The 25,153-nt window shown below is 35.1% G+C and overlaps 1 protein-coding gene across 16 annotated transcripts in view; it reads left to right on the forward strand.

Moving 5' to 3' along the window:
• The first annotated feature begins 112 nt into the window (after nucleotides 1-112).
• LOC106170420 (centaurin-gamma-1A) overlaps nucleotides 113-25,153 on the forward strand; it is a 38,793-nt gene continuing 13,752 nt past the window's right edge. For 3 of the 16 annotated variants that reach the window (XM_087018641.1, XM_087018643.1, XM_087018642.1), the window contains exons 1-13: nucleotides 113-287; nucleotides 11,480-11,538; nucleotides 11,816-11,903; nucleotides 12,456-12,541; nucleotides 12,771-12,912; nucleotides 13,140-13,274; nucleotides 13,530-13,768; nucleotides 14,694-14,864; nucleotides 15,739-15,852; nucleotides 17,446-17,517; nucleotides 19,347-19,445; nucleotides 21,465-21,566; nucleotides 24,260-24,346. In XM_087018641.1, coding sequence (XP_086874767.1) covers nucleotides 113-287; nucleotides 11,480-11,538; nucleotides 11,816-11,903; nucleotides 12,456-12,541; nucleotides 12,771-12,912; nucleotides 13,140-13,274; nucleotides 13,530-13,768; nucleotides 14,694-14,864; nucleotides 15,739-15,852; nucleotides 17,446-17,517; nucleotides 19,347-19,445; nucleotides 21,465-21,566; nucleotides 24,260-24,346 — 1,569 coding nt within the window. Of the gene's footprint in view, nucleotides 288-9,782; nucleotides 10,195-11,479; nucleotides 11,539-11,815; nucleotides 11,904-12,455; nucleotides 12,542-12,770; nucleotides 12,913-13,139; nucleotides 13,275-13,529; nucleotides 13,769-14,693; nucleotides 14,865-15,738; nucleotides 15,853-17,445; nucleotides 17,518-19,346; nucleotides 19,446-21,464; nucleotides 21,567-24,259; nucleotides 24,347-25,153 lie in introns of those variants that run through there. The other 13 variants (XM_087018644.1, XM_087018646.1, XM_087018647.1 and 10 more) reach the window with 13 other exon arrangements.

Below are 25,153 nucleotides of genomic sequence, written 5' to 3' on the forward strand. Positions count from 1 at the left end.
CCATTTTGAAAAATTTAGTGATCTTCGACTTGGATTTTTATCCATAAAAATATTGATCTGTACCCCAAAAATGGATATTGAGTGCATAAGATAGCGAACGGATCTTGCGAAGATGAACCAAAGGAATCAGATCCAGCCATTTCACAGTACTTCGCTAATGATTCGCCAGGAAATCCAGCGATTTGAGTCGGTCCACCCTAGCATTTATGCCATATATGATCTGATCGAGGCTATACCAGATCCTTTGGTCCAGCAGCAAGTACGCGAACATGTCGTCTGCATTGAAGGTAAGAAATACTAATTGGTAAAAACCAAATTTGCGAAGTATATTGAGAGCCTTCTGTCCTTTTTACCTTGGGAACTACACATGTGAAAGGGGAAACATAGTCGAATAAGTCTTTGTTTACAAACATTGAGGGGCGGTGTGTGTTTCAAATTGGGATTTGCGGTGAATCTGTAAAGCCATTCCAAACCTGTTTTTTATACGCTGCTGCTATAAACTACTGAAGAACACCATCCAAATCTAAAATTTCTAATTTTGTTAGTGTTTTATTTAGCTCTTTAGTTTAATGTGACCCAGAATTTTCCTTTGTCCAAAGTATTTACATTATTGAGCTTTCTTTTGTAAACTAACCTTTGTGTTTAGTGGAGTATTTACAGCAACCAGAAGCCAATAAAGTTATTTGATAGCTAAGCAATAATTTGTTTCAAATTATAAAAGCCCCCTTAATACATTTTAGGCAAGGTACTTGCCATGAAAACTGTAAGGGATATAAAAGATCTCATCTACCTGGTATCTGTATGCATATTTTTTAACTAAGGACCAATGCACAAGTTGGCATAACTTTGTGCATTCTGCCAAAGCTCTACAGCTGTGATGGCTGTGATATTTAACATGCTTTTTACATGGGTCCTTTGCACACAAGATGGCTTTCCTTGTATGTTTAGATCAGTTGGTTTACAGTGTTGAGGGATACTATGCATGCATATAAAAGGGGAAATGGACTGTGAAACATCTCCAATAATTGAAGGTATCCTGGCTTACCATCCATTTATAAATGCCAGTCAACAGTATAAATGTGTACTGTAAGCTATGACATCCATGCTATTATTAGCTGATAAGATAGAAAATGAAATACTGGTTAGATTTCAGCCATTGAAATCAAGAAAAACATATATTGTATCAAAACTGTGTAGAAAGTCATTTTTGTGAGGGGTGTGATTATTTTTAATGCCCATGTTTAACATTCAGATATTTATTGCAAATCTAGCCTTCTAGACCTCGCCCTTGACAGTGTAAACTCATTTACTGTTCGTTTCTAACTTATATCCCAGAAACAGAACAATGGATCAAAATAAGTTATCAACAAAATAGATAACAGGTTTAGGAGCTATTTTAAGATCTGCCAACTTTCTGACATTGGTAGTATGACTATGTGATTATTTCACTTTTAAGTTCCATAAGACTGCATGCTTTTAGTTACAGTATTGCCAAAATAAGTGCAACTGTGAAAGGGGTGGTATTCTAAGAATGCCGAACACATGGCGTGAAAGTTGGCAGGTAGAACACATTTATGCTTATAGGGGTTAGTTTGAACTTATGATACAGCAGTTGTGGAGTTACATTAAGAATATTAAATCTCTTTTGAATAGAATCTCGTATCAGAGTGTCTAAAGCCATCTAAAAAGAAGCAGCTGTACTCCTGGTAGATAGGTGTTGATATTATATTAAAATATTTAATATTGAATAAGAACTTAAAATTTTCCCATAGGGGACTTGCTTGATAGGATGAACCTCACAGAACAGAGGCAGTGGGGAGACAATCAGCAAGTTAGTCTGCTCTGCTTTCATGTAGGGACTGTCATATTTGATCAGTGTCTCAGTACATCCGAGGATCTTCTGTTGTGAATGTTCTCTTAGTAGCCTAATTTTTTACAAATCATATTATTACATGGAGACTCCCAAGACATGCTTTGAACCCCATCATCACTTTCTTCACATTAGACTCGATATATTTCTCCTTGAATCTCCACTACCCAAGGTGTCTATGTTTCAATGTTGTTCAACATGGAAGTGTATAGAATTCAGGAATTATGTCATTGATCTCTGGTTAAAAGATGAAAACCCTCTCAGGCACACAGATACTTTTCATTTTGAATGTCAGTCTCTTCCCTATCTTTAAAACAGAATGTAAATGAGGATATATTTACTCTTGTTTACTTCAGACTGAGTTTTCTTACACTTCCATGTTAAATGTTTGCTGTCCAGTTTTGATTTCTCTATCACTGGGAAGTCTTCCTTGGAAAGTGATCTTCCCATCCATGTGTGCACATCTTGTTGATCAAACACTTGCACATGTTCTCCTGGCATGAGGTTCTGTACCACTTGGCCACTCCAGCTTTTAATTATTAACTTTGTTTCAATTTTTCCCTCTCTCTCTCTCTCTCCTGTAGCTGTGTTTGTGTAATGTTCACCTGTAAGGCAGACCTGCTTAGTATTTTTGTGACATGTGCAGTAATTAGAAAACACCCTGTGTGTGTGTTGTGTGTGTGTGTGTGTGTGTGTGTGTATGTGTGTGTGTGTGTGTGAGAAGGTATTGAAGGATATCAGATATTTACTCCTTCTCATTTAGGGGTATATTCTTTAAATAATTATACTCACTAGTACATTTCAGAAACTGAGCATTTCTATTTTATTTATGCCGTTTGTTTGCTTTTTCACTGAAAACGTAACCAGGCATGGAAGGGGGGGGGGGGAGGGGAGGGGAGGATATCAGTTTTAACCATCTACTTTAAAAGTAAGGATTTAATATAAATGTGAAATATATATGTATTAATTTGATATTTTATGCATACTTTGTATAATTTGTAAAGATATTTGATCAAAGAATACAAAATTCAGCTTAATGATATGATCAAGACTTACCATGACCATAATGATTAAAGAGTCTCAGTCTGTATGAATGACATGAATATGATGAAAAATTAAAAAAAAAGTATGTTCCAAAGACAATTAGTTAATGTGTTATGTGTATACTGCAGCTCTGTTAGCTGACTAGGCCTTCAGACCTGTGTATTTATGAAAGGTCAGTTGCATTTGAACCCCTAGATTTCCTGAGAGAGCAATGTGTTTCCCATTTACTTGATAGGATGTTCTCCAGGATAATCATGATGTTAGAATGGATCAAGATGGCATGTTGATTTTTTTTTTTTTTTTCGGGGAAGGTGGGATGTTTTGCATTTTTTTCTTTTAGTAAATGAGTTGTTTATTGGGATCTATGAATCTACCACCAGTACTTCTTTTTTTCCACAAGTTTTTTTTTTTTTTTTTTTTTTTTTTTTGTTACTAAAAATGTGACTGGGTTGTTAGTTACCCAAAATTTGTTCATCAAGTACACTAATGATAAGAGGTCTATGACACCCTTGTCATCCCTCTTTCCTTCTGTTCTTCCTTCCTTCCTCTGAAGTCTTTACACACCATTGGATTGTGTTGGTTCCTGTTGCATGTAGGAAATAAGACTTGAGGTTTATTCTGGCATACAAAGGGCTCTTCCCATCATGTTGTCAAAGGACGATTTCATATGGTAAAAGAAATGAAGAAATATTTTGATTAAGGTTTTGCTAAGTTGTCGTGTTTGGCTAAAAAACAGTCAGTTGAATGACTAAAATAAAAAGTGTGCTATGTAGCATACCCAGAGAATCATGCAAACGGGGCAACATGCTGAAATTCCTCCTCCTTCCAAATGTCCATTAACCTTAAACTATGCTTGATTATAAAGGTCGGTAGGAAGTAACATGTGCGCAGGATGAACAGCCCAGATAGAATTACGTTGTTTGGAGAACAAAGTTTGTCTTTATTTACCATCACTATATGGCTCATTTACAGCTTCTATACCAAATGTTTGATAGCATTCCATCTCCTTAGCATTTTGTTTTTCTTACCAAACACTTAAATGTTTTAGTCAGATCACATTGATTTTAGCCATGACAAAAGAGACTGCGTATATATCAAGCCATTGTCCTCTTCATCAGGTCAACTCATACCCATTAAAGTGACAGGTGAAAGGTTTTGGACAGGGTACACTATTTTTGACACACAGTGTACCATGGAGCAGATCTTTCCCCTGGGATTTTCAAGTTAATGTGGAATGTATTAATGAAAACAAGTTGAAATAAACTGCATTAAAGATGGCATGTTCCCTTGATATTAGATAGTGTTTTGTGCAGATTTGGGGCAATCGCTTGCCAGAATGCAGTGCCCATGGAGTGGATATCTGTGAAGGGGAGAGCCTATTTAAGTACAGCAGTGTGATATGGTGTGGAATGCACATTGAGGCTGGCAGGGTCATTATATGCATGCTTAAAACCACACATTTCCATTAGCAGAACATTGAGACAAGTGGTCATACCGGAGTTTGACAGCTCTGGCAGAAATAACAACATGGGTCTTGCTGGTAGGACAATCTTCCCACTCATTACTACTAGAACATATTGTTTACTAGAATAAAATTATCAAAACAAAAGTATTTACTTTTTGTTCCTGACATTAACCACAAACACGCACGTATGCATGCACACACATGCAGGTGCACATACACCCCCTCCCACCCCCTAAGCACTTGTTTTAATTGCAATATGAAAAATGTTTTACCAAAGTCAGTTGTTTTGCTTAAAAAATGTGCAAAACCATTCAAGAACTCTTCGTGCCTTTTCCCCCCATAGATTATATCGTGCCTCACCATTCTTACCTCTACCTCCATCTTCCAAAATGAAATAATATAAATATATATGAATAAATCTATGATAGAAAAGGGAGGTATATGTACACAGTTTCTGCTCGGATGCCTTGAATTGGAAAGTATTTGATATTCAGCTGTGGGTTGGGGTAAGATTTTTAAATTAAAATCATTTTTTTCTCAAAAACACTGGCTTGCTTTAGCTGAAACAATCATTTGAACCAAGGCAGTTATTAAAAGATGTGTACTGTTTCATACTTTCATAAACCAAAGTTTAAAATGCTAAACATTTCAGTGAAATTTGTTAAGTACTCAGAAGTCTGTGTGAGTCCAGTTACAGTAGACCACTGAAGTGGTATATGTTACATTTTATAATATCAGTCTGGTTACAATACTAGTGCATCTAGGTTGTACAACCCAGGGTTAGACATGTGTCCAAGTCAGATAGCATCAAGTTAACATTTTTTTTTTTTTTTTTTTTTAGTTTTTTTTTTAATAGGATAGTCAGCTAAAGAATGCAGTTATTACTTTCACTGTAATCTGTTCTGTTTGTAAATGTATTCTTTAATAGTAATTTGTTCAGATTGGTATAGATCTATCTCTGACTACATATTTATTAAATAATAATTAATAATATTAGTTGTAGTAGTATTGGTATTATAATCATCATTAATAGTATTTTATTATTATTATAATATATATTAGCTTTTATAAGATTTTTACTACAGAAAGCCAGTGTAGTTCTGTCAGTATTGAGTCCATTACTAGAGTGTAGTCTAACTGTGTTATGCACATCTGTGTTCAGAGCATTCCATAGGCTTGTCAGGGTGTCAGCTTTCCGCTCCCCTTCTTTTACTTCATGGATCACATTACTGGGTCCAGTTTGGCACAAGAATTTTAGTTCAAAGGTAATGTTTGACCTTTGTCAATCTGGACAGTAGAAGTCCATTAGAGTGAAGAAATGGGTGGTCAAAAATCATATGCTTATTTATTGTATTTTTTATTTAATAACCTTGCCAAATTTGTCATTGTGTTTTTAGCCAAGATTTGTCACAGGTTTGCTGAATGTGAGAAATTTTAGTTAGTAAAAATCTTTTGAAGAATTGTAGACGTTATCCTATTTTCCTACTCTTTGTAAATGACAGGTGTATATTCTGGCTTGGTATGTGAAAGTGCACTGAAACCTCCTATTAGATGCACTGATATGTCAGTTTGCTGGTTGGAAACTAGATAGCATCTTCACTATTTTATCTCCAGTGAAAATGCTTCACATGCCTGTTGAGTCAACAAGTTTGAGCTGCATTTTCATGTGCAAATCATATTACCAGTTTTGATAATAGTATTCTTTCTTAATAATCATTATACTCAAGTATTGTTGATGTTGTTTGGACACAGATAAAACATGTCTTCCAGTTGGTGTCTTCTATCCACTTTATTTTTGTTAACATTCATTTCTGCCTATACTATGTTGACAGCTATCTTGTGATTGCTGTCTCACCAAACACACTGTTGACAGCTAAATTGTGACTTATATCTCACCAAACACACTGTTGACAGCTAACTTGTGATTGCTTCTCACCAAACACAATGTTGACAGCTAACTTGTGATTGCTTCTCACCAAACATGCTGTTGACAGCTAACTTATGATTGCTTCTCACCAAACACAATGTTGACAGCTAACTTGTGATTGCTTCTCACCAAACACAATGTTGACAGCTAACTTGTGATTGCTGTCACACCAAACATAATGTCGCTAGCTTTATGTAGAGTGGTTGCTGTCACCAAAAACACCATCAACAGCTTGTTTAACTTCGCACTATCTTAGTTGTAGCAAGCCATTGCGCTTTTTATGAAAATAACATTTTTCACAGTACAACAATTTTTTTCTTTTGTAATAGTTAATTGCTTTATTTTCAAATTAAGTACAACAAATTCAGTTGAATTCGGTGCTGTTTTGCCTCATACCTGAGAGGCACTTCCATGAGTAATTCCGACTTCGTGTAGTACCTGTGTGAAGTGTTGTTTGTAATCAGATACCATGATTAGTTCATGATTCATTAGCTGGCTGGTCTGAGTCAAATCAACTAGACTGTATTTATACAAGTCCTGTATGTATAAGTATAGCCTCAAAATGAAACTCAAATGTTTACTTAATGAATTATAATAAAACAGTGACATGTGAGATATTTTAAGTTGGTATAATTCAGACGGATATAAATTACTAGAGTCTATATGTAGGCTATGGATCCTTATACATCAAAATAAGGGCCAGTTCCACTAAAGAATTTTAGACCGAAAGCTGGTCTAAACTTTTAGACCAAAGATTTGGTCTACATCAGTAGTTCACCTAAATAAAATGGGCAATTGGTTTGAAACATTAGTTTTGCCTTTGTTGTTATACAAAAAGCACAATGTTTCCTTTACGACCGCATTCACATCTAGATGAGCCATGGCTCTGCACACCCTGAACTAAATATGGCGGACGTTCATGGAAGGAAAACCGCCTGATCTTTTAATAGTCTCTCCGCCTCTCACACGCCTCCCCATGTGTCGTTCCAATGGAGCCGAGATTTAATGACTGTACCTCCCGCAGGGACGGCGCATGGGGAGGCCTGTGAGAGGCGGAGAGACTATTAAAAGATAAGGTGGTTTTCCTTTCATGTACATCCGTCATATTTAGTTCGTGGCTTTGTAGAGCCATGGCTCAACTCGATGTGAATTCGGTCTAAGAGTACTGCTACTACTACTTCACTTCACTACATCACTGATTACTTAAAAGACTTAAGACAAAATTTTGGCGTTCAAGTTTAGACCAATTTTCGGGCTTAAGTTCTTTGGTGAAACTGGCCTCAGATATTGATCTAGAGAGAGCCAGCTGATTTCAGCATGTTATTAAACTCCACATGTTATAAACTGGAACACTGGGAGAGCAATCCACACTGAAGGTGGTGAATGAGACACAATTAGAAATCCCATCAAGATACTTCTTTTCAATAAGTTCCCGAGGATATGAAGGAGGAAGAGTTTGCTCATATTTTGTTATTGTTGTTATTCTTATTATTATCATCAGAATTTTTTTTTAGCAGTCAGCTTGTTCAACCATTCAGATTTGTTCAATAGTTCCAATTAAAAAGATTCATGGATAACTTTGTCATCCTTTCTATAAACTATAAACCACAGATTAGGACAAAAACAAATTATGAAAGCCCGATGAAACAAAAGATAGCATTTCTCCAGTCTGACTGGTATCTTAATTGAATATCAATGTTTCTAATTTAGTTTGTGCTTGGCCTTTCAATGCACCAGCGACTTCATTGACAAAGGAACCATACCAAAATAACAGAAGGGGAAGAAATATAACTGAGGACATTATGATTTTAATGTACATAATCATCTATCTTTATTGCTTTGATTGAATTAATCAATACATCAATTTAGATGCCACACTGCCTAATTATACATACACATTGATTTCCTACAAGCTCGTTGTGATCACTTTGCTTCTTTGATCCAGTGTGTATTTATTAAGTGGAGAAGGGTTGGGGGGAGGGGGGCAGATGTGTTTTTAACTGGTTTTCAAAGTAATAAGAGGCATTTAAATTTTAACGAAAATAAATTCTTTGTCATTTCAAAAATTCAAGTTAATAATTGCAATTCAGCTGTCTGATTAAGTCCAGTGTGCTTACTGTTTTAATGGGAGATTGCAATCAAGCTTTTGCATCTAAAGTTAAAGGGATAATAACTCTTTGTATGAGATCTATATTTCACAATAAAAACATTGTGAATAACTCACAGAAATATAATATATTCTTTTTTACCACAAAAACGGCAGTTATAGCTTTAGAGATTTTAACAAAGAACCAAACTTTTTAGAAAAAAAAACAGGGACTAACTTTGAATGTAAAAATGGATTCATTAACCATTGGTAAGTATGGGAAAATTGTTGTTTACAGGAACATTCATTTTTTGGCTGAAACAAAGTTATTATCCCTTTAAGATCAAAACATTTCATTTTATTTATTTATTTATTTATTATTTGATCAGTCCATGGCTAAGCTTCAGTTCGTTTGCGTAAATTACTTGTGGCAAACGGATTATATGACTTAAGTGAGTAATCAACACCATCTAATACATTGTGAACTCTCTGTCTGATTCCCAGCAGCACAAATCCACCTAAGCAGTGTGATTTACTTGGCTGATGATTCCCTATGCTTTGGTATTGGTCAGCAGTATTGGTCAACATACACATGTATTAGTCAGGGTTGAAGATTTGGTTTGGTTCATAAGCATTTGATCTGGCCTACCTTCTTTTTGCAAAAGGAAATTATGTCTGTTTCATAAGCAAAGTACATTTATTGTAGAGGTGGATGAGCATTTGAAATCTTGGCAATTAAGCATTGGCTGGAAGTGTTTCACTAACAATGTAATGCTTGATAGTCCAGGGGGAGGTTGACGGAAGAGCCAGACAGGATCAGCTGGGGCTGTGTATTGATGAATTCGGCTCAATACTTCAGTCTTCTTACACCAGCCTGCAGATAGAAAGTGCTTGGGCAGTATGCTTCATAATTGACGGCCCTGAGAGAGAACTGCAGGCCAGTCTATTACTTTTATATAACATTAGATGCACTTGTAACAGGATGCCTGGGGAGAATTTGAGGAATGGAGAAACAGGGAGTGAAATGGAAATATTGTGACCTTTATTTATAGTTGCGATTGATTTTGAAGAGGCGGTGATCTCTCTTGAGACAGTTATAGTCTGATTTTTGAATTTCAAACCATTTCATAGTCTTGGGACAGTTTAATTGGAATGGTAACTGGAAAGAATTTGATCATCATTGTGGAGACATTTTTAAATGGAATTTGAATGTGTACGTAATGGGTCCTTGGAGACAGAAAAAGACCATTTGTACCAAGAAAATCTAGGAAATCAAACTACGACTGGGTGAACAGGAGTCTCCTAACTGCACTGTCATCCATCAGTCCAAGGCCACTGACTGCTGGACATGGAAAATAGGACAATAGGAAAATAATAGAATTTCTTTAAGTATTACAGTTATTCAAATGGAAAATTCATCAGTTGTTTTTGAAGTGTTCTTAATCTAGAGATTTTATCTTTGCACTAGTAAATTTTGATTTAACCTGACTTACTGGTGTACTTACTCTCCGAGGAAACATATTTGAAGACACCGACTGCATCTTTTTACCACCTCTGGTTAGTCAGCCTTCTAGGACTGCCTTCTACAGTCACACAGACGAACCGATACTGACAACATTAAGGGTCACATTTTGAGAGGAAGATTCACGTGGGACAACCACAGTGACGAAGTAACAGTTGCAGTCACACTGTGACAATGACAATGAGTCTGCAAGTGACACATGGATACATAACTACTTTGAAAAGGCATTTCACATTGCCTTATAAAAAGTGCAGGAAGGCTGTCTCAGCTAAGAGACCTAGTAAGTGGGGATGAAAGTGACTGAGTGGCTTATTGATAGTGGTGAATAAGTTAGAAAGATCTTGAGGAAATTAGATATTTTAAAATATTCAGCTTATCATATTTATAGTATGAATCTTTCCTTTGTTAAGGAAAAAAAGGAAACTAAAGAGAGAGGGAGAGAAGAAAAAAGACAAGAGACTTATGATAAACATGCAATTCCCAACAGATGCTTTTGCCAATTTCTTTTGGAAAACTAAGCAAATTGATTATTTGGAGTTTGGCTAGAAAAAGGCTTTTGAGAATATATTGCTGCAGAGTCCAGCATAGATGGAGCTGTGAAGTTATGGTAATATTACATAGTGATAACCCAGTGCAAAAACTAATATCCTGAGAACATTGATTTAGTCACAAAATATCCAGGTACATGGGCTCTGTGTCAAATACAAGGGCCCTAACTTCATATATTTTGATAAGACATTAACGCTTATTATTTTTTTGCTGTCGCATCCACATTGTTAAACAGATAGGTGGGCCCAATTACCCCTTGTTCAGGATTGGATGGGCCCTTATTGTGTGTACTGAAATTTAACTCCCAATGTGTGATTTCTTATTTCATCATGTCTTCTTGAATTTTCAGTAAAAAGAAATTTATACTTTATTTTCAACTGATACATGTTGGAGAGGGATGTATATGTGTATGTGTGGTTGGGGGATGGGGGGGGGGGGGGCGTGCCAAACTGCTGGTGTTTAGTCCCATCTTCACATTGCCCACATAGTTATGCTGCACATGGGCCCCTTGGGTTATTCTTTGTGGCATATTGGGGCCTTGACATTAATCTCTACTAGAGATAATTGGTCCCCAGTGACCAGTAGTCATTTGTCACAGGAGACCCAACTGTTCATTGAATTAATACCCTGTCTATGGATCATTAGGTGTGCACACAAATGTGGCAACTGGATAATTGCAACAGAATTTACAGCAGGGAAAATGTAATTATTGCACACATGTTATCATAATGTATAGAAAGTACAGTTTATTTTATAGGTTTCTAGTGCTAAGGGAAATAGACCATTTAAGCACAAGAACAAAGTACTATTTCATTTATTTATTCATTCAGTAGCTTGATATTCCATCATTACCACTAGTGACTACCACTTTAATGTTCACAAAAGTGTCAGATGTGCCTGTGTTGCTTTTCTAATTTTTGTCTGAAAATCAGAACAGTGAGCTTCCTATCTGAAAATGAAAGTCTTTGATGTCTATTAATTAATTAATTAATGAGTATATTTGTTGTATTTTTCAGATTCCTTTGTGAACAGTCAAGAATGGACGCTGAGTCGCAGTGTGCCAGACATAAAGTTGGTAAGTGTGTCTTGAATGGTATTGCTTTAAAGGCAGTAAATGTAAATTATTATCTTGTAAATATCATTACCATATAATTCTCAGAGGCATTGCAGAGCTCTGTCCTCTTCCTATTAATTATTTGTTATTAACACTTTGATCTTCCAGGGTATAATCTCCATCACCATACTTTGTTGTGTGCCAAGCCATGAACTCCAAGGCTTTGGAATCCATGTTTGTTAATTTTTCGTTCTGTGCAATACTTTGTTCATCATAATTATATATATATATATTATAGGGCATCGTGGGCTCCATCCACAGCGGGAAGTCTGCGCTGGTCCACCGTTACCTCACAGGGTCCTACATGCAAGAAGAATCTCCTGAGGGTAAGTCTCTGGCAGATGCACTGTATGGAAATAATTCATTCTTTTCAATGGGAGAATTTGAGAATTTTACAGAAACTATCTTAGAGTTATAAATTCTTAACATTAGAACATTTCTATTGAGTGGTAGCAACAAGAAAATCTGGCTACTAGTACCCATTAGTTCTGTTCTATGAAGTAAAAGCACAAAAAAAAAGCATATAATTTTTAATGATTCTAAGATTATGCATCTGAAAGACAGATAATTTTTGCTCATTAAAAAGATCCAGTCATTAGTGTAGTCTTTTTAACACAAAAAGTTGGCCTTGTTTTACCAAATAGCTTGAAGTTTGTATTTTATATTTTACAGTAATCGAAATATTAATTTTGGTTTTTCAAAAAGGCAAAATAAATTATGTATTGAGTTTGATCTCTGTCATTTAGTGGCAAAGAGTTGCCCATTGATTAGGTAAACATATTTTGAAATGATCCAGAGCAGAGAGAATATTTTTTCAATGTATTCAATATTAGGGGTAAGCAAAAATTATTACAGAACATTCTTGTATTATTTCTCAGGTGGACGCTTCAAAAAAGAAGTGGTCATCGATGGCCAGAGCTTTCTGTTACTAATACGAGATGAGGGTGGACCCCCAGAGGCACAGGTACATAAGTATTTTAAATCTTAGTGTAAAAGATAAAATAAAACTGACATTGGTTTCATTCATGAAAGTTCCACTGCTGTAATCTAAGAGTGCAAGTGATGTATTAAGGTCCTACAAAGTGAAGTAATTATATTGTTAATATATGATTTTGGTTATTGGTTTTCTTAAACCCAATATAAGCAGATTGTTAACTGCATGAAGGCTGTGACCAGGATTGGTTGTTTTGCAGTTTACCCACTGGGTGGATGCTGTGATATTCGTATTTAGCTTGGAGAATGAATCTAGCTTCAGTGCCATCTACAATTATTATGCCAAGATGGCGCACTTTAGAAATACAGCTGAGATACCACTTATATTAGTAGGGACACAAGGTAAATGAGTGGAATATATTTTAAGAAGTACAGTTTGTGTTTATTTTGGTGGCCTGTTTATAACAAAGATAGATGATGTTCATTGGTAGAGAGAAAACATGAGCCTGAAAATGACATACGGCCACTATTGTAGGGCTCTTTTTTATGTGGGGAAAGGAAGTTGTTTATAACGAGTTATAAAATGAATAATATTGGATCTTTCATACTGAAACTTTGACTCATTTTAGATGCAATAAGTGAAAGTAACCCACGTGTGATTGACGACACACGGGCACGCAAACTTGCCAATGATCTAAAACGGTGCAGTTATTACGAAACCTGCGCCACATATGGTCTGAATGTGGAACGAGTCTTTCAGGATGGTAAGGGATTCTAGGCATTTTACTGCCAAACTAACTCCTAAACCAAGTATTTTGTCCCATACACTATAAACAAATTTATTACAATGTTAATAGTACATTAAATTATCCAACATTTTTACACTACAGGTTTATATTGTCATATTGTTTTAGATACAGAAATTAATGCACTGTTTCAAAACAAATGTAATATAAAAACCACCTTTTTGTCTTAAAAATTACATTAATACAGCATTTCATCCATTTTGTTTTTTTCAGCATGCCAAAAGATCGTCACCGCCAGAATGGCGACGCCAGCCATAAGACCACAGACCCCCAATCACGGCAGTGGCGGGGGCGGTGTCCCGCGACCTTTCTTCACGCCAGGACAGTCGCAGCCAGCAAACCCAACAGTGCCACCACGAACGTATGAATCCCACAGCTCCAGCAGTACCACGTCTGGCTCTGGAAACATCCCAACTTCCACGCCGCCAAACAGTAGTCATAATATTGCTCAGGTGAGATAGGAGATTATGGAAACACGCACACTCGCCCGCACACACACACACACACCCATTCGGTCTTTTTATATTGCTTAGATTGGGAAAAGATTTTTTATTGATTTTTTCCTGTCTATGATTAAAAAAAAAAGAGATGCAATATATAATTTTCTCCAATAGTAATTATAGCAGCAGTGCTGTGATTGTAATATAAGTTGGGTAACAAATGCAGAACAGTAAGTCCAACATATGTGTCATTGGCCATGTGATTACATGGATGTTAAGGTATGAATGATGACAGTGGAGAAAGGAAGAAGAAAGAAATACAATTGGAGGTCAGAGTGGAGAACCAAGAGAAAGACCATTACTTTAAAAAAAACTTTTTGTCTGCTGGATTAGACCACAAAGTGCGCTTTTATGTAGAAAATAGAGAAAACTGGGATGAGGGAAAGGGGGAAAAGATTCAACATGTATAAAAAGAAGGAAAAAGGAGAACAAGGAAAACATAAAAAGAGCAACAATTGCCATCTGCACCACCTGACGGTCACATTGCTCAACCTGATGATTAATTCTGTCAGCAAGCCTTCTCTAGCATGACTTGTGTTCTATTCTTTGTGGTGGTGATTTGCTTGAATATGTCTACAGTTAGAAAATCTTTAAAAACATTTGCATGTTATTGCGATTCATAATCTTATTTTTAAGGTTTGCAAGTGTGTGTAGTATTGTCTCCTTGATTATTTATGTTATGTACAGTAACTTCTAGTAATAGTTTTAAGTAGCAATAAAAAAGATATGTAAATTTTTTCTAGATAATAAATTCTGTTAAAAGTCTTTTCTCTCCAGTCACTTTAAAATGTTCTTTCTAGGTTACTGAAATAGTCGTAGTTAATCTGTATTTTTGTTTTGTTTTCTTATTTTCCTGTATTTTATTTGCCCTGTACAGAATACTCCGTCAGTATATCGCGAGTCCTCCTTCACCAAAGACGACAAAAAGGAGAAGAAGTCCAAGGAGAAGCTGCATGCTCAGCAAACGCCACAAATGCAACGACAGTCCCCCCACATGCAGCTGAACATACATGAACCACCGCCCCCTCCAAGAGGAGACCAACTCCAGGTACAAAATGCTTTGTCTGTTGTATGCTATATTTTCTTCCAAGTTCCAACACTTGCAGCAAATAACTATGCAGATGGGGTTTACATATTTTAAAACACGTGGATAGAAAGAAACTCCTGGTTATTTTAACTTTTTTTTGCATTTTATCAGAAGCGCCATGAAGACAGCTCAATTTTTACAAATTTCTGATGAACAACATCAAAAGTTTTAAAATCTAAAGGGAATATAATCACTGACTTCTGTTTAATAATACTTTCAATTTTTTTCATACACAAAAAGGCTGTTTTACAAATAAAATCTGTTTAAAATTACATAAATTTACCCAGAGCTTGTTTGTTTGTTTGTTTGAAATTTTACAAAGATGGAAATATTTACTTGTAAACAAAAATAACACACACTTACCATTATGGTTTAATCATTTTTGTTATGTTGCTTGTAATGTGGCAGTGGTAAGAGATATAAGTTAACATTTCTTTATTGTATGTTAAGGGGCATATACGTTGTTCTATCAGCTTTTCAAAAGCTGGGGTGACATACCAACAAACCTCATTTTCAGGGAAATCGGGTATTTAGCTGTATTCTTGAAATTAGATTTTTAAAACCTTACAATTTTCCATGCATGTTTGCATGTTTGAAGTAATACCAATTTACAGTCATGTATATCTTCTTTGATAATAAATTTAGGATTGTGTTCTAACAGTTGTGGCTTGTCATGGTAGAGCATCTATTGTAGGTGCAGCATGTTCAAAAATGTTCATCCATGAGATCTAACAAGTTCCCTTAGATCATGATTTTTTTTTTTCAGAGTTTGCAGTTGTGGTGTTTTATTTCACACTGACTGACATTGCGTGTTATATTAATCACTTGCTTGCAGGACATACGGCTTGATTCCTCTCCACACAAGTTATTTCGGACGCCGAGTGCCACTCCACAGGCAACACGTAAAAACAAGAAAGCTTTTAATATTCAGAAATCAAATTCTTTCAATGTAAGTTGTGGGAGGTAGTACATTTTTTTCTCACCAGGTGCTAGTAGCAGAGTGGACATAACCAATACCTATCACCCCCTGATTTACAAAGTGGACTATTCCTTATATAGCTTTTAATACAGCGGGAAGGTCCATTTTGAGTTCTGAGTGGGATAATCTGATTTATATGCAAAAAGACCATAAGATCTGGATCTTTTGGGACAAGTTTAATTGAAATTTTCATCAATTGATTTTTCGTCACATTTTTTTTTTTATCTTTTGCAAGCACAGATAGTATCTAAATTTTCACATTCATTGTTTATTTAAATCAGAACAGAAATTGAACTACATGTGTTTATAATTTGGAAATATATATTTTGTTAGAAATAGTGAAATATTCAAGAATGTGAACAAAAACAAGAATCCATATCTTCTTGGTCTTTCTGCAGATGTGGTGATTCACAAGATACATATACACAGGTTATATAACTAGGAATGAGCAATGGTTTGATTCTACTGTAGCAATCTACTACCAATATAGCTTGGGACTACTTCATTTCTTAGTAGAGTGGTGGATTGTTTGGTGTTTAAACCCCCCCCCCCCCCAAACAAAAAAAAAAAAAATTAAATTACCCATCTTCCTTTCTGACTATTTCATTTGTTATTGAACTGGGAAGAGCTTTTACTTTGGGTTATTTGGTGAATACTTTGCCCCTAAGACTAAACTGTTTTACTTTATAATTTGAGATGAAGTAGTCCTTACTAACTGAGTTATATCAACTTTGCAAGTTTAGTATTATAATATAGTCTTCCAGATTGAAGTGTTGAAGTGTTACATAGTGTTAGAGAGAAGAGAGAGAGAGGGAGAGAATGTATGATATTTGTTGGGGAAAGAATCTAAAATGTTTGAATGGTTGTTTGTAACTTAAACATTCTTTTCACAAAATTAAAATGTAAAGGCATGGCCTTATTAAATGGATTATGGAGGGTTTTACCCCCATGTTAAGGTTTTAACTACTTTGCTACAGAAATCTCTCCTGTCTTGGCTAATAACCTTTAACAATATGCAAAACTTGTGTTTAGATTATAAAAAGATATTTACATAATCCATAGAGGTGTAAGTCTAATATGTGAATATGAGAAGAAAGGTACTATTGTTATAGGATAATATGGCCTTTGAGCATGGCGATGTCAGTTTAAAAAGTTGGAAACTAATGCAAATAAGCTTAGTTGAATAAGTGGAAGCTGGAGGTGGGAATTAACTTATTTAGTAAGATCTTTTCGAGTCAAAAGTGACTGTTGACTTCTTTCTTTCTTCTTAGCCACTCAGTTAAACAAAACAGTATCCATTGCATTTATTTCATGGTCAATATTTCATTTTGTTATATCAGGTCATGTTGCATGGCTGATTATCTGTTTGCTTCACTGTTTTTATTAAATATATAATATTTATAATCTTCATATTATTTGTATGACTCTTTTCTTAAACTTTATTTAATCTTGATTATATGAGATGTTTTGCAGAGAATATGAAACTATATCATCCTGCCGTCTATGTTTCTGTTGCTGTGTTGTTCAACTCTACAGTGATGCCACCTATATTTCTTTTGCTAGGCAGGGACGCCATCTGGTGATTCGTGGTGGTACAACAATTATCTGTGCTCTGTTGATATATCTACCTCTCAGGTGTGAACCACTTTCGTATGATAGCTTGCTTGTCTTGGTTGCCTGGCTGCAGGGCCATCTATAATACTAAACTGCATGTCTAGAAATCCTGTATACTGACTCTTAGAGATGAGTTAATTATACCCCCTCCCTCTCCAATTTTTTTTTCTTTTTTTTTTTTTTTTTAATCTTCTTAAATGAAACTGATTAGAGTTAAAAGTGTCGTTTTGATTACGTCTATTTTCAAACACCTACTGTCATATAGAACTATAGGTAATAGTGTTGTAATGGGGTGAAATAAATGTCATAAATTACAATTGTTTTTTTAATTTATGCTGTCTTATGGCTACAAATGAAATAATAAATTACTCCTTGAGGCATTATATCATACAATGGCTATAGCTTGAAGTAATGCAAACAGAATATTTCAATCCCATGCTTATTGGTATACCCTTAACAATCTTAATGAAATTAACTGTCCCTTGGGATAGATGCATGTTTGGTAGGCAGAAGGTGGGATTTATTACCATAGAAACACATGGGTGTGACATATGCTTGTGATGGGATATATTACTATAGCAACACATGGGTTTGACAAATGCTTGTGATGGGATATATTACCATAGCAACACATGGCTGTGGCAAATGCTTAAGATGAGGTACATTGTCCTAACATGGCACAGGTTTGACTGTTGCTTTAGTCTCTGTAAAACTAACAATAGGAAATATAATTTTTATAGTTTTATTGTGTATATTTTTTTTCCAATTTTTAGTTTTGGTGTGGTGAAGTGTTCTCAAAAACATCTCAGGGAGATGTGGTGTTGTGTTCTCAAAAATGTCATGCCTTTAGAATTCATTTGAGAGATTTTCCAGTCTTTCTTTTATCCTCTCTGTGTAGATATTTATGACCAAAAATCTTGGCAAAGGGCTTCTGACACAAAACAACGTAGGTTGTAATTTGGTCTTTATTTGCTAATAATTATAGCCAATCTAATTGTGTTTTAAAATTTAATAAAAATTGCCATCACCTGCAGCAGTTCATGTTTTATGCTAAAACTACTCAGTTCTAGTTGACTACCGCATGTTAAATTTTTAGAGAAGTCGAAAAAAATTAAAATCAGCTTTTGAAGCACCCTTCTTTTGTGAAACTTACATCGGTTATTAAAATAAAGATGAGCATAGTGGAGATGCGCCAACTAACAAAATGAGCTGATCATGAAATAAGTCTTGGGTGTTACACACTGATAGACCATAGCAACTAACCAGTGACTATACCTACTAATAAAATACTGAGAGCTTAGAAGTGGTTTATGTGTGGCTGTCAACCATAATACTAACAAATTACATGATATTCATACGTGTATGTGCATGCATATGATGACTGCATGGGGCTTAGTGTATAGCACATATGCAGGTTACATAGCTTGGATATGTAGACAGTATTTAGAGCTTAGCTTTTTGACATTTGTTTCAATTTGATGATTTGTTTTTGCTAATGTTTCGCATATAGGTTTGCATGACAAAATTGTGATATGACTACTATTTGGTTTCTTATTGATAGCAGTGAGTTTTGGTTTTAACTGTATATGCTGGTGTTTTCCATTTGTTTGTAAAAAACAATTTGAGCATTAATGAAATTAAAATGAAAACGAGAAAGTAAATGATTGTTCAAGTCTGAATTATATGTACATTGATATGAATTGCAAATTCAAATTAGGAAAATACCAGCTGTTGATGATTTGAAATGTTGGTGTTGTAATGATGATGATGTTTTTGCTGATGCTGTTATTGATGTTGTGATTGCTTTTGATGTTGTTACCTTGCTGTAATCTTGCATCTCTCTCCTCTAGGGCGGCCCAATCAACCCTGACAACCAACGGGAAAACCGCACCCCAACAAGTACACCAATTCTTTCTAGGAAAAACAAAAATAAGTCTAATTTCCTCATCGTAAGTTTTTTTATTTTGTTTCACATTTTTTCTTCCTCTACCTATGCTTAGTACCTCCTAGATAGTTTATTTCTTTTTATTTGATTTGACACTTTACACTGCTTATCTTTGTGATTTATTACTATTGGGATGCTAAACTTATAGGTTTTTAAAAATAACATATTTTTGGTCTAAGGCTATCACTGTTTATCTGCCTAAACATTAATTTGATGCCAGGTTTTGGAACTAAATCTTTACCTTACAACATATAGATCAGATATTAATCTGAATTAACAGTGACAATGAAAAAGACAATCAAATAGGAAAAAAAAGGTCCATTTATTTTGTTGAGAGTAGCCAGAAAAAAACTTAACTATTGGCAGATTTTCGACTGGGACCCAAAAATATTGGCCAGGGTGTTTCCCATGTACCCCACACCATATTTTCAGACTTTTCCACTGAATGGGTGTCTTATCCCTGTTAACAAGCATTGAAACATTGTGCACCCCAGAACACCCTGTACATCACTGGGTTTTATACTTATTTTAGTCTTTAGTGATAGTAACAAGGAGGGGGGGGGGGGTAGCACCCTGTGTATACCCACAAGTATGGCTGCAAAGAAATGCAGAGCAGCTTGCTTCCCATATCTATACTTTTTTTTTTTTTTTTTTTTTTTTTTTTTTTTTTTTTTTTTTTTTTTTGAAAAGGAGTACTTCTTTTCATCCCTTTCTTATGTCACAAAGGAAATGAAAAAAAAAAATTACTACACTGCTCCAGATTGGTTTTCAAGTCATTCTGAGTCCGGTTATTTTGAACGTCACCATTTAATGAAGTTGTACTGAAAAAAGTCACCCCCCTCCTCTTCAATGCTGTTGTTGATATGAAAATTTCCACAGCAAAATAGATGTTTTAATGGTAAAGGTATTCACATTTATAGATATTGTAGTTTAGTTACTCTTTCTCTTTATTTATTCTTTATTTAGCACTAGAACTATATACCCGTTATTTATGTAGTATGTCTCCCAGTAGTTAGTATTTGGGATTTTTGTAGTATTTAGCACTTGTAGATTGCCAGTTGTTGAGGAAAATCATATTGCATTCCTTTCTCAGCACAAACACATTCAGTTTTTATTTTATGTGCAAAATGAATATCTTTATTATATTTAAGCAAGAGCTTTGATTGTGTAGGCCTAGTTATTTGCAGTGAGGTGAGATAGGATATAGATAGTAGCAGGGGCTGCTTTTAGAGCAACATTTCATTTTGAGGCCTTTATTTATTTATTTATTTATTTATTTATTTATTTATTTATTCAAAATTGACTTGTAATATTTGATTATTTTTGTGACAATAATTCAGCCATCACTGATTTATATCTCAATTAGCTGACCTATATATCAAGTGTGGCTTTTGTGGGTTTACTCTGTACTTGGTGCTTCAGAACATTCCTGTATTGCCAGCGGGGTTTGCACACAGCTTAAATTGTTCACCAAGTATTTGCAGTGTGAGAAAGAGTACAGTATTTCTGCATTTTCTGTGAGACCATGTTTCTTTTTTTTTTCTTTTTTTTTTTTTTCAACACTTTTTCTGTGTTCACTGGATGTTTAGGCAGGCTTTTTGTCATTTGCCAAATCTTCCAAATGGCAATTTGATACAGTACAGTTCATTCAAGAGGGAGGGGATCCTAAGTAAATATTTTGAGTTTTGAATACATTTTGACAGCAGAAAAAAATTGATAAGGGACAAAAAAGTATTTGATCAGCTGCGGTCTACTTCCAGTTAAGATAAACATGGCAAGGCAAAAATAAAAAAAATCTGACGTAAATGGGTGAAAAAAAAAAGAACAGTATTGAACAGCAATATGCTGGATCAATATTCAAATTAATTAATTACTGCATTGACTTAAAATTTGCAGTCTGATGCTTTTGCATTTCTGCCGTAGTGTCTAAAAAACTGCCGGCACTGTTATTCAGATGAACTGCGCTGTAACAACATCCTTACTCATCACATGCTTGCCTTTTCTATTTTTTGATGATTTGTAGGAAAAAGTGGATAATTTTTTCAAGGATTTGCAAATTCCACCAAATAGCCCCCTTACACCCCTTCTTGGCAGAATGACCCGCGTCCGCTCCAGCTTGGACTTAGTAAGTGACCAGTACTGAAAAAGTAGCTTCTCTTCTTATAGATAATAGGCTGACAAAATTTTTTCTTTCTCAATCATTTTAATTTGTTGTTAAAATTGTACTCTTGTAGCATATATAAGCTGACATTTATAAATCTTCATTTGCCTTTTCCTTGTGTGAAACTTCGCTGCTTGTTCCATTCATGATTTGGTTTCGCCTTAGGATTAAAAAAAGCTGAGCTACAATAGCTTTAGCATTTCAACTTAAATTAATAACTTCTATTTCCTATATTGATAATAAGAAAATAGATATCACATCCACAGCTTGACTAATAGTTGCTTTAGCTCACTTCACATTTCCTCATGATGTTTTACAAAATATCTTTTCTCCTGTCATATCAAAGGCACTAAAGCGTCCCGATGTCCTGCTGCCATTACTTCCCTTTCACTATACAAAGCTGTATCTGCAGTGCTATAAAAATAGATAGTTATTTCTGTGTGCACTTATCATTACTAAACCATCTTTTGCAGCTCTTGCAACACATCGGGGTTAGAATACTGAAAATTATTTCAAACCTTCAGCCGCTGTAGTATGTTTATTTGTTAGTTTGACAATGGCATCAAATAGAACTGCTCTTGAAACTATCCAGTTTGTTGAGAAGCTCTTCGCAGTCATTTTCACGTCAAACTAGATGCATACTAGTAGTATCAGCATGGAAAAGTGCAGGCTTAGAGCTTTGTTTTATTTGTGGCCTGGTGCTACAGCTAGGTTTTTATGCTTACATAAGAATACTACTTAGATATTTCCATTCATATGAAGTTCAACAATATAAATTGCATGTGAATTCACAAAAAAAAAGGTGTGATAAAATGTAAATTTAAAATTTTTAATATTAAAGCACCAAAGGAAGCATGCATTAAATTACTCCAAGTATATACTAGTATCCTGCTGCTAGGTGAATAATTCACACTTGGAAGTAGAAAGATTTGGACCCATATACCTCATGAACATTAGTATAGATGTGGTCTATGGATCCAAATTTTATGATGCAGTGATGTGTATTCTATATATTGATAATACTCTTTGCAAATTGTGTTTGATTTATTTATTTATTTATTTATTTATTTATTTATTTATCTGTGTATTTATTTGTTTCATCATGTATTTATTTGTACATTTGAGGTTCAGTACACAATACCGGATGTGGACCATATACACACTTTTTCCTCCTGCTAGCAGAAAGCTGTGGTAGTAGATATATGCCTTGTTTTCAATTGTCAGGGGTTCTGCCTTAGAGAGCATTAATATCTGCAATGCTATATGCTTGTTATTAGTTATTTGAGAATGAATGTGCATATGCAGACATTTGTGAATGTTTTAAACCATTGACAATACCATTTGAAGTGATTCAATACTATTTGCTTGTATATGCTTGTTATTAGATATTTGAAAATGAATGTGCATATGCAGACATGTATGAATGTCTTAAAATATTGGCATAACTACTTGAAGTGATTCAATACTATTTGCTTGTTTTTAGGTGTTTGAAAATGAACATGCATGCATGTGTGTGTGTGTGCACGCGTGCATGTTTTTAACCATTGAATCCATAGAACAAAGATGCCAGAACTTCACCACAAGGGTGAACTGCTATTATAGCATGGCTGGCCTACTTCAGCTCCAGATATATGCTTGGATTGTGACTTCTCTTATAGTGATATTAATGTCTGAACATATTTACAGCTTGATCAGTGTCACTGTAGCCTATACTTTTGCTACCCTGTATTCATTTTCAGCAGCAGAGGGCTAGTCGATCTAGCAGCACATGCTTTACAATAGCAAGACATTTAACAAACCGACTGAGTGTCTAACTCACTATGTCTTTTTGCACTGGACTTTGACTATTTTACTAAAACATGAGGTATCAGGGTTGCTTCATAACCAAGTAACTGTGGGTGCAGGAGCACACGCATATGTGCACACGTGCACATACACACACATGCATGCACACGCACAAAGGGGAGTGTTGTATTCTACTCTTTAACAAACCGTGAATATAACCTGTAATATTCCCATGTCCCTGTATTGTGGTATGTAAAACTTTCAATAACAGTTGCTGCATTTTTACAGCATTTTTTGGCCTAAGTTTGTCAACCTGCTGTGTGAGTGGTATTCCTGCTCTTCATTTACCCCATGCATCTGTCTCCAGACATAATCTCTCACATTCTGTTGTATGCATAGATACCAATGGATAACATGGGTATGAATTACTTGCTGTGGGAGGTTCTTTTGAAAATTGTCTCTGGGGTTTCAACTGAGATCTCTCCATAATTCACTTGTTTGAATATCAGGGGGAAAAAAAAAACGTTGGAAATTCTGTGGTTGTGCATTTGGTTATTTTGCCACTTTTAACACAACTTGAATTCTTTGTAATTGCAATGCAGCTCGGTATGTTTTTTCCCCAAAGTCGTTGAAAATTTCTCTGCTCGACCCTTCTTTGCCCTACACCCACCAAATTGTCCTTGTTTAAACTTGGTGTTTGCTTATATTTCCCCAAGTTGTACCATGCCAGTCGCCTAGTTTTACTAAGCACCTCTGATGGAATAACAAGCTATAAAATCCCTGCAGATGCAACTAACACACTGTGAATACTAACTGCTTAGAACTAAGTGTAGAGGTCGCTAGTGGGTTAACCATGACACTCCTAATTCCAGGACAAACCTGATGGTAAAGATTTACCCACACCAACTAGCACACCCACTCAAACTAGAAAAAGTAGGAGGCGGTCTAATTTATTTACGGTAAGGTGGGAGCTTTTTCCATTTTCTGCTTTCAAATAAGTATGCCACTTTTATGTTGGTGATTCTGCTTTGTAGTAATATGTGATAAACCAATTTCTTTTGAGTAAAAAAGAAAGTCAATTGATGAAATTTTTGCATGGATGTGCACATTGGGTGGGTCTATTTTTATCATCACTTTTGAACCAATTAATTGAAACAAAGTGATAATTACACTGCACTAGTCACAAAGCAAAAAAAAAACAAAACAAAAAAGTTTAAAATATGGATTGAGCACAACTGATTTTGTCACTTCATATCATAGACTGCACTTTTGAAACCCTTTCATGTTCATTTAATCATAAAAATTCTGTCTTCATGTTCAGTAAATCATAAAAAAAAACTTTCCCCAAAATATGTCTCTGTTAATTCTATGAAGATTTAATAAATTGCTTCCTTTTTTTTACCTCTCCCTCTGTAGAGCAAAGTTGCCTCATTTCTGATTAATTGGTTTAATTGTTTGTTTTGTGAACAACGGGGATTTGTTTGCTTAAAAATAAGTCTTTTTCACCAGAAGTATATGTGGTGTTCTGTTTATCAATTGTCATGCTCTTAAACAACCCCTCCCCTCCTGTCTTAATGACAAGACTTTACTTCTTTGTCCAAAATTACGTCTGTAATGTGATTTCACAAAGCATCTCTCCGTTTTTAAAAATAAAACTGTCAAAGTTTGAGCAGAAAATGGAAAAGTAGTATCGGTGGATATTGTTCCTGATGAAATGTTTTGAGCTGAGGATTTTGTTCTTCTCTGATTTGCTGGGTAACACTAAG

The sequence above is a fragment of the Lingula anatina genome, chromosome 7 (genome assembly GCF_051362555.1).
Source record: "Lingula anatina isolate TDL-2025a chromosome 7, LinAna3.0, whole genome shotgun sequence".
Lineage (NCBI taxonomy): Eukaryota > Metazoa > Brachiopoda > Lingulata > Lingulida > Lingulidae > Lingula > Lingula anatina.